An 11,305-nucleotide genomic window follows, 5' to 3' on the forward strand; every position below is an offset into this window, starting at 1 on the left:
AATCATAAAATCATAATTTTTTAGATAAATATATTTGTGTAAATTCTTATAAAACAAGAATATGTCGAAAATATAAGTGAATAGTTTAACTATTAAATTATGTAAGAAAAAACATAAATCCAACCTTAGAATTTGAATATTAATATTTTAACTCATTTATAACATCACAATTATGTGTTGTTTTACTTTTATCAATCAACAATATCTTGTTTGTAAAAAAAAAAAAAAGAAAATCCATCTCTTTGAAAAATAATTTAATTTAATAATTAAAAAGAGAAAGATATATAATTTTTATATATGAAGTGATATTTTTTTTTAGTACAATAACATGAGGAATTGAACTACTAACATGAATTAAGCTATATTTGATAAAGTGGATAAATGATAAATTGAAACAATAATTAAATAAAAGAAACTGAAAACGCGTATTAAAAAAAGAGAGAAAAAAAAAAGATAAAAGAATCGGATAAAAAGAGGCTTCGAATCAAAGCGTTTGAAAATCACTTTAAATTAGTGATTATTATCATTATTATTTTCCTTTCCTTGGTCGGTTTCCTTTTATTATAATTCCCACTTGCCTGGAAAATTCTTATTTTATATATATATATTTTTTAAATTTCCTTACCCTTTGTATATATAACCGAACCCTTCTTTTCCGAAACTCACAGTTTTCTTCAAGTTTCGATTTCGTTTCGTCTTCACTACAAACTCTCTGAACCCTAAGATTTGCTTTTTTGATTTCCTTTGAATCCATTTGAATTTGTCTTCTTCTGATTCTTCATCCATGGAGTGTAGAACTTTAGATATCAATATCAAGAGGGCCAAAGGCCTCAAGAACGTCAATCTCTTCTCCACGATGGACGTATACGCCGTCGTTTCGATCTCCGGCGATCCTCGCGGAAAATCGAAGCAGAAGACTCCGGTAGCTAAAGACGGTGGCACGGATCCTCACTGGAATTATCCGATGAAATTCACAATCGATGAGGCTGCCGCACAGAGCAATCGCCTCAATCTTAAGATCAAATTGGTTTCCGATCGGAGTTTAGGCGATAAGAAGATCGGGAAGGTTATTGTTCCGATTAAGCAGTTGCTCGATGAAAGTGCTAAAGGAGATGAAGAAAAATCCGAGAGAATCGTTAATTTCAGCGTCAGGACGATGAGCGGAAAGGAAAAAGGTACCGTCGAATTTTCGTATAAATTTGGGGAAAAATACACGGTTCAGGCACCACCACCACCACCGCCTCCTGCTATGAAATCCGGTGAACCGGTAACGGCTTATCCCCAAGGTTATCCTGGATCTAGTTCTGGATATCCGGCCGGAGGTGCTTATCCGCCTGCGCCAGGGACTGCTTATGCGTATCCGCCTCCGCCTCATGGATACGGATATCCACCGCCTCCACAGGCTGGATATGCGTACGGCGGTTACCCTCCGCCTGTGCAGCCGGGGTATGGATATGCGCCGATGCATCAGCCACAGAGGCCGCAGAAGAGTGGTTTTGGCGGTATGGCTTTGGGAGCCGGAGCTGGACTTCTCGGTGGTTTGCTGATAGGGGATATGATTTCCGATGTCGGTGATGCGGCGGCCTACGATGCTGGATATGATGCTGGTTTTGGTGATGGCTTTGATTTCTAAATCCCTTTCTTCTTCTATGATAAATTTGTTTCTTCTGTTGTGTATAGGAGACATTTTGAAGGTTTAGATTACATAAACTTGAATAAGTTTGGGGTATTGTTCTCAATTAGAATATGATGGTCATTGGTCAATGCTTTACATTTTTTTTTTTTTTGTTTTTAATTTCTGAAGTTTGTAACTAATCTTTCACTGACTTGAGATTGAATCTCTTGTACCTTTTGTTTCCATAATGTTATTACATATTTTGAGATGTCTATATTATTGAAGTTCTTTGAAAAGAACTTGGGTTTTTTAATAACAAAAAGTTACAAATTGATGAGGATAGTTCTGTAACTCCATACATATAGATCTAATTTGAGATGTCCACGGGCGGACGGGGAAGTCTTTCCCGTCCCATTCTCAGCAAAATTTTTCGCAGAGATTGAGGCGAGATACACGTAGGAAATTTTTTCGTTTGGTTTTTTTTTTAATATATTTATTTTTAACCATTTTATTTATTCTCTAAATAAAATTATACTAAATGAGTTGTTGCTAATAAAATTTCTTGAAAATTTTTCTTTGGAGGAAAATAGTATAAAAGTTTATTATAAAAATGATATTATTATATGTGTGAAAGCATAATTTAATCTTACAATTTTAAAATTTAAAATTTAAATATTACAGTATCTTAATTAAATTTTCTATTTAAATACTATAATGTTTATGACTTAAGATTTAAAATCTTAAATGTTAAAATAATTTAAAAATGTATTAAAGTAAAAAAGGTTGGTATGAAAATGAGAAAATAATCAATTTTTTATACCATAATTATTTTTTAAAAAGTATATAAATAAAATAATAATAACAATAATTATAATTATAATAATAAATTATTATGAATTCATATTTGATTTTTAAATCATAGTATAAGTTAATAATAATAATAATAATTATATAATATATTTCTTGGGATGGGGCGAGGAATCGGGATTGGGTCGGAGATTTATCTGTCTTTATTTAGCTATAGAGATTTTTCACCTCATTTGAAATGGGTACTCATGGGGTAAATGAACATCCCCATGCATAATATACTATGGAGAAGAACATCACAATCATGTTTTGAACTTTGTAATAATAGAAAAAACAAGGAAGAATATAGTTGGTCAATCACTAAAAATGTGCTTTTTTCCTTGACGTATGTATAAGAATTCGAAGACTTAGTTTAGAGTTGTTATTGGTTTCAAAATAATTGGTGCGACATGTTTTAAATTGAGAGGTAGAGATTTAAACCATAAATTTCTTGACCTTTAGGTGAGTTAAGTTTAACAAATACATGGGTTATTTTCAAATATACGTGATAAACTATTTACGAGTATATTATTTATAAATATTTTTAGCAGTATTTTCATTTGAAATAAATTGTTTATTTTAATTAATATCAATATTTCTTTTTCATCATATTTATTTAAAAAGAAATATCTTTTTAGTCCATGAATTTTGAAGAATTAAGTACATTTGGCCTCAAATTTTAATCACGAATTTTCAAGAGTATTTTTAAAAGGTTTTTTTTTTCCAATAAAATTATTAAATTTAATTATAAAGTTGACTAAATGCTGAGGTTGACTTATCCCTCCTCATCTCTTTCTTGCATTTAAGTGCAACTTTCTCTACGGATATAAACTTAATGTGTCATTTGACATTTTCTTTAAGCATCAACTTTGCTTGTCTATAGTTTATAATTTTATCTATGTTTTCTTCACATAACACAATCACATGAAGAACTTCCTCTCTTACTATAAAACTCTAAAGAAATTTGAAGGAAAAAGAGATAAGGTATGTATTAAAGTTGAGATTAAATTTATAATTAAACTTAAATTTAATTATTTTCTACCATATTTGAAGTCCAGACAAAGTTTGATGGAAGCTATAAATCTATTTGATTTTCTCTCTATTTTTTTTTTTCTTTTCTCGTTTTAATTTTACAGCTTAGATTTCAGTTTACACACCCAAATTTCAAAATCTACTTACAGTTTTTATTCTCACTTAAATTTCTCCTTTATTTCATTTTTATTCTTAAATTTTAAAATGAACTTCCTCATGGCTTTATCCTTGTCTCTGGATCAGCTTAATGTGAAGAAAGAAGGTATGAGATTTTAGAGAGAGGAAACTAAAGAAAAATGACAGCAAAATTGATGTTTGAAAATTTTGAATGACACATTAAGTTTGTATCTGTAGAGTAAAAACTGCATTTGAATGAAAAATGTAAAAGAAAGAGAGAAGAAGGAAAGGGAGGAGGAATTTAGAGTGAAATTGGGAGGAGGGAGCAAAGAGTGAGAAGAAGAGAGAAGAAGAAAATTATTAAAAAGAAATATTTTTTTCTAAGTAACATTTTATTAATTTTATGATTAAATTTAATGATTTTATTAGTAGGAAGGACCCTTTCAAAACGGGTTTTTAGATTTGTGGGGATTTTAAAGTTAATTAGGAAATTTGAGACTTTTTTTTTTGTTCCAAGAGACGCATTCGGTAATATTTTATTATTTTTTTTCCATATTGAATGCGTCTCTTACAATATTGTATAACTAAAAAAACTACTCAGAAGAACTATATCATATAAGTTAATTTTAAAAAAAAATGAAGTGTATGAGAAAAGAATGAAGTATACTATCGATCAGTAACTTAAAAAAAAAAAAAAAAAAAAGAGTCAATTCTGAAACTGTTTTTTTTTGTTATTTTTCATTAGATCAATTTAATTAATTGAGTTACGTTAAGCATTCCTTTTGCTATTTAGAAATATGATTTTAGATTGTAATTCTATGTAGTTAATTATTTATTACTTTCAATGTTCTTGTTGCTTTTTGATTTGTGTCTTATCTAATTATTTTCGTTTATTTTCTTTTTACTAAAGTAGGGATTTGAGTTTCGAATGTTCGATATTAAACCAGATAAACCAATCACCGTTAAATTATGAGAAAAAATGAATGGAAGCTATTGATTTATGAGAAGTATTTATTTATTGATACAATAATGTGCACGAATGGGTTTGAAGATTTAAAGGTATAGAATAATGTTGGAATATTCGATTTAGAAAGCAATATTAATCTCCACAGAATATATTCTAAAGAAGAATGCATGAACTGGACGGACCTTAATTTCCAATAAAACATTCCTTCTATTATTTTTAAATTTTTATGTGCTTTATTATTGTTGCCATTTTTATAAACTCTAGAATCTCAAATCATAAGCCATTACAACAATCGGTCGATTATTCCATCGGTTGTCTAATTGTCTTCTAATGATGACTATTTTTTGTTATTATTTTAATTTTGACTTCACATACTTTATATTCGAAATTCTTTAGGGACCGTTTGGATTAAGATTTTCTCAATGTCGAAAAATTAAGAATACCTGAGAATTATATATCTACAATGTTTGAGAATAGTATGTGTGGGAATTAAAGATAACTATATTTGGTTGGGTAGGAAATGTTATCAACTTTTCCTGGGGATAAGTAATACATGTGTTTGATATTGCATGGGAATATTTTTAGATCACCCAAGTAAATGTTATTTCTGTTTAAATTGTATGATCACTTTCAAAATTTTGTGCAATTATAAAACATATAACTAATAAAAAAAACTTGCCTTAATTGGTTTTAAATAATTAATTTGTGTAGTTTTATTTTTATTATGCAATTATTAAAAACAACCTTAGGCAACTACACTATATTTTATTCCAAAAATGCTATATAACCAATATCAAAGTATAAATACGAAACGTAGACAAAATAAGCATTTATATTATGTCAATATTCGTAGTTACAAACAAGAGTACAGTGCAACATTCATTCAAAATGAAGATACTTAGCAAGCACTAACATGCTAGCTCAAAATAAGGAGTACACATCATTTGATAAGGGCACCAAAATATACACATAATTGCCCATGTATAACATGTTATAAAGTCTCCTATTACATAGAAGATACTACGTTATTCCCACAGTTTAAGAATGAATGTCTTCTTGCAAAACCTCCATTATGAATTCATATCTTTCATCATGTGGAAGATTAAAGAAATAATCAATCTGAGATTGGTCTTTAGTGATAATCTTACCCACTCTCATCCTTTATCGAACACTTAATCCATCTACCTTTCTAATTTCACTAACTAATGAGTTTCGACATGCTTCTCTTGTAGACTCTCGTTCAGCTACCTGTCGATAAAACATAACAATTTCTTAAATGTTATCATTAGCGCTTGAAAGATGACTGCTCATAACATTCTCAAGACCATTCACTGCCGTCACCAATGGGTCCATACTTCTTACTCTTTTCTTACTAGACCTATTTGATGTATGTGCCTAGATTGTATATTTTTTGCCGCTTCACTCATTGAGGTAGATCCATCCACTTCTTCACCTCCAACTATTGGTGGATCAGGCACATAAAAACTATCCATTTCTCTCCATAAATCGTTGTTGTCCATTTCTCGCTCTACTGCTTCAAACATGTCAGCTGGACCTTCTGCACAAGTCCATTGGCTCTATCTTTTCCAAAAATAATGGCTAACTGTTCGTAGAATGGAAAAGACTTGTTTCTCAGTCCTTTTGCATTTGGATGACTCTGTGAAAACAAATATAAATCAACTTTTAATACATTTCAACAATAACATGATAACAATACACTAGCAATAAAAAAATCTACATTTACCTTTACCCATTCATCAAATATATCTTTTTCTACTTCTATACACTTTTCTTTATCATTCCATCCGAAGCCACTACAATTTGGGCTTAACATTTCAGCTATTGCGTTGTATTGCTTCTTCAACAGTTTAACTCTAGACTCTATGTGTGGTTGAGCCTTAACTTCACAATTATGAATTTTTTTCAACAATCCATTTCTCTATTTGATTGAGAAATCCTGGTTTGAAAGTACCATTATCAGCCTTCCATGTGCCAATGTTCGATAACTCCAATAAGCATTCTACTAATTTCTCATCTTCTATCTTACTCCACATATGTTTCGACCTACTCGAACCAGCTGTAGATTGTTTGTTGACATCCATATCTATGATTCACATTACATATTAGACTATTAAAACTCAAAACTTCACATATAACATAGTATGAAAATCAAAACATACATCACATATCATAATTATGAAATAAGTAGCAATATGGTAGTCATAATGTTTCATAAAAGCTTATAACAAAGTGCATGTTTACATCATAATAATACATCCTAGTATTAATATCTAATGTCCTTCTACTCCTCAAACATCTCAATTGCTAAGTTATCTCTCCAATTTGTCCATTCATTTGAACTCTCGATATGTGTTATTCGATCACTATCCATGTCAAAAGTACTTGAATGAGTGTCTCCAACTTCATCTTCTTCTAACGAATCTACGGGTATTTCTCTTCTTATAAGATTATGAATGAGACAACAAGTTGTAATAATGCGACATTGAACTTTTACTGGATAGTAAGATTTCCCTCGAAGAATAGCCCATCGACCTTTTAATAGCCCAAATGCTCATTTTATTACATTTCTTGCAGATGAATGCTTCATATTAAAAAAATTAGTTGGAGTTCTTGGTTGGTATCCTCGCATCAAATCATTTAAATGATATCGTTGTCCTCTGTAAGGAGTCCTCCCCTTTTGTATAGCCAGCATCAGATAGATAATAACAACCTAAATACACCAACTGAATACTTGAGAATGTATGTACAAAGTGTTTCTAATCCAAACTACATACCAATCCTAATATCAAACATGTTACATTTTGGAATCTTTAATCCATTCCTCCTAGATATATCATCTCATAAAACTCTTGAGTCAGAAGCTGAACCTTCCCATCCAGGTAAAACATAGATAAATTGCATATCTTGGGAGCAAACTCCTAAGACATTAGTAGCAATTTCATTCTTCCTGGTTTGATACCTAGGTCTATCGAGAATACCCACATTAACTTCAATATAGGTTCCATCTAGTGCACCTAGACAATTCTACATATAAAGAAGACTCTAAATTAATTAAACCACCTACTAATATTTAAACATGAGCAAAACTATAAAACAAAAATTACCTTAAACCACTTCCATTTTTCATCCAAGCAGTGGGTAGGAACAGGCTCAGGATGTTTAAGTAATAACTCATGTAGTCGTATCACAGAGTTCAGAACTATATTAAAATGTCTACTAATTGTTTCTTCTGAACGTGCAAAATGTCGACGTATAACTCTATTTTTAACGTCATGTGCAAGGATATGTAAAAATATTGCAACCATCTCCTCAATATCTAGATGTATTGTGCCTCTTAATTTGCCAGTTGTTTTAAGCATATGGCATAATATAGTAAAACATCTCCTATCCATTTGTGTCGTCTCAAAACATGCTAAATCGCTCTCGTGTATTAGATGATAAAAGTTTAATTGTCTAATTCGATGGTTATAGAAAGAACTTCCACTCTAATTCTGTTACGTGTTTGTCCTTTATACAATAGTATTACTACCAATAAAAAAGATGTTTTCATTGCTTGTTTTATTATCTCTAAATATGACAACAAGACAATAAAAATTTGTTGTTCAGTAGCTGATTGTATGTCATTCATATCTGTCCTCTCATGTAGGATATGGTGCTATAAAAAAAAAAAAAAAAGAGTTTTTATTGTGTCATTGTTTTATTTCCACTCTTATATTCTCTTTGAGAGGTGAAGAAATTAAATAAGAGAAGAAATTGAATGTGAAGGGGGTAACAATAGGATAGGTGCAAAAGGTTGAGGGAGAGCTTTTGCCAACAAGCCGTAAAGGGAACTCAATATTATGGATTACCCTTATAATTTGTAGCTTTTATGTTGATTAAATAAATTATGATTTTTATGCTATTTATGGTGATTGAGTGTAGACTTTTGCTTAATCTTCGATTTTTAGAGTAATTATTTTACTAAGTGGGAATGGTCGTGTCTTTACTTTGTTTGACGTATATTTATGTGAACAAAGTTTTATTTTAAGCGTATTGTATGATTAGAAGTACGTTATCCAACTTTTAAAATTGAAAAATAAATTTTGAACTTGTTTTTATAGTTGGAGCTCATCTACAAACTTTTTGTTTCTTTTATTTGGAGATTCCGTTTGTAGGTTGGGTTTCTTCTTGTTTAGCTCCTTGAATGTATGTACCTTTTTGCATTTGATTTTTAGCATTTTGTATTTAATTTTTAGTTGAAATTTTGTTATTGAGCATGTTGATAGAATATTTGGATATTATTGTTTGATTAAATCATAATAAAGTTGTAATCTTGCCCTTTTATTTTATTTTTTCGTAGGATAAAAATATGGATAAAAGTTGGACAAAACTTCAAAATAGATTATACAAAGAATATATAGACGAAATAAGATCATTTATTAGTTTGACAAAGGAGCATGTTGATAAGAGAGGGTATACACATTGTCCATGCAAAAATTGTCAAAATGTCATAATGAAACAACCTTGTGATGTCGAAAGTGATTTATGTAGATATTTCTAATTGTGTAGCAGAAAATGGAAGCATTAAAAGAAGAGCAAGTCAACTCAAGTACACCAATGGTTGATGAAGAAATTATGGCTATTGTTTTTGGAAAAAAGATCAAGATATGTTAAAGGGATGAGATATGGATCGAAACCACCAACAAGTCAGAAAGGAACATCTTACTCACAGGAGTATGTTAAATTGTCGGAAGCTTGCCTTGCAAAAGCAAAAGAATTTATTGAGAGTCAAGTAATAGAATATGAAAGAAGGTTTGGTCAAATGAATGAAATTTTAGAAAGATTTACGAGAGCAAATTCATCTCTTAGTAAGGTCATTTTATAACTCTTAACCTATGTTCATATTCTATAATTTTTTTTTAATTTAGTCTTTCTGATTATATTGTTAATTGTGATTCTATTTTTATCTAAAAATTGTGAAAGCTATAAAGCACCGACACTTCTAAAATGATCAAGTGTCAGTGTCGGACCGCTCCTAGAAAATGAAAGAAAAGCAAATTCCCATAGTTTGGAGTCTAGCTCCAACTACTTCTTCACAAATGAGGTGAGGTACTTCTTTCGGTTTGAAAAGGGGTCGTCCTTCTTTTGGTTGAAGTAGCCACCACTTTGGTCATAGTCAGTTTAAACACAAATCCAGTGCACTTACAGTACAACCATGTTGATCAAAATGCAAAAGTTTCATGACTTGACCAGTCACTCGTTCTCGTATTAAAAGATCATCTCACCTTGTGGCCGATATTCCATTCCCCTTAGTCGTAGGTGCTCATTCAATTTTTATTTGAATGGGTTGGGTCTCTTGAGGCGAGGTACATATGGTCGGCCTTTCGAGTGTCTCGATGATACAAACAAAGAAAAGACGAATTCCAATCACACCCCCTATCACAACAAGCCAATCTGAGGAAATAAAATCAAATAATCTACCTGATTTTTACCTTCCTGTTGATTCCGCCCGACAATCAAGCTGCACTTCCTTCTAACAAGTGGCTAAGGGTTAGCAAAGCAACCTTGACCTCTTGGCAGGAAGATTTTTTTTTTTTTTTTTGCTTTCCAACATGCCTAGGAAACACAAGGATACACGTGGACACAGTTGAAGACACAATTGAGGACACAAGACCTACAAATTAAAAACAAAAACATAATTTTAGGGCATTTGAAGCCTAAAGCCCAGCTAAGGGTGTTCATGAGTTGGATTGGGTTGAGTTGAAAGACTTTTTAGACCCAACCCAATTGTTCGGGTTGTAAATTTTTTCAACTCAAATGACCCTTATTAAAAAATGAACCCAACCCAACCCAACCATGAAATATTTGGGTTGGGTTGGTTCGAGTTAATCGAGTCATTTATTTAAAATTTTGTTCTAAAAAGAAGCAAAACGTAAATGTGTAAAAATCTAATTTAATTGTTTTTATATATTGAATTAAGACAAACAATTCAATTTCAATTTATATAGTAAAAATTTTCTTTCTAAAGTACAAAGAAACTATCTTTAAGAGTTGTTGAAAAATAAATTATTCAAAAAATATTAGAATTAAATAAAATTAAAACCAATATATGTATAAACAATTGTGTTATAAGTAATAAAAAAATATATATTTTAAAATTAATAATAAATTCGGATTGGTTCGGGTTGGTTTGGGTAAACCCATAAACCAACCCAGCCTATAAAATTTTCATTTATTTGAATCCAATCCAACTCAAATGAGTTGATAACCTAATCCAAACCGCACAAGTTTGATTGATTCTTGGATTATCAAGTTTTTATTAAAACTTAGGGCATTCTGTCGGGACCTATGTGGAAAATTCAAAAAAAAAATATTGGAAAATTCAATTTTGAGGTGAAATATTGGAAAATTAAAAAAAAAAAAAATTATGGTAAAAGAAGAAAACTTTCATTGAGCTAGCTAATTGCTAAAAAAAAATAGAAAAGTCCATGAAATTTTCGAAATTTCGAAAATTCTGAGAAATTGAGTAAAAATCGAAATTTGCCCAATAAAAAATTTGAAAATATAACGATTTCTTGGGAGTGAAATTAAATTCTTAAAAATCTTTTTAAAAGATCAATCGGATGAATTTTCATAATCCCACTCGGATTCGTCCTTGTTATCCCCAACTTATAAAAACACCAACAGAAACAGATTCCCAAATCGTAATCCCAAAATCAAAAGTTCTG

The 11,305-nt window shown here is 30.6% G+C and overlaps 1 protein-coding gene across 1 annotated transcript; it reads left to right on the forward strand.

Moving 5' to 3' along the window:
• Positions 1 to 627: 627 nt before the first annotated feature.
• LOC120080606 (protein SRC2) lies at positions 628 to 1,889 on the forward strand. Its single transcript, XM_039035328.1, has one exon. It carries the CDS (start codon positions 785 to 787, stop codon positions 1,631 to 1,633), a length of 849 nt encoding a protein of 282 aa, XP_038891256.1. The 5' UTR covers positions 628 to 784; the 3' UTR covers positions 1,634 to 1,889.
• The last annotated feature ends 9,416 nt before the right edge of the window (positions 1,890 to 11,305 follow it).

Source organism: Benincasa hispida, chromosome 6 (assembly GCF_009727055.1).
Source record: "Benincasa hispida cultivar B227 chromosome 6, ASM972705v1, whole genome shotgun sequence".
In the NCBI taxonomy this organism is placed as follows: Eukaryota; Viridiplantae; Streptophyta; class Magnoliopsida; order Cucurbitales; family Cucurbitaceae; genus Benincasa; species Benincasa hispida.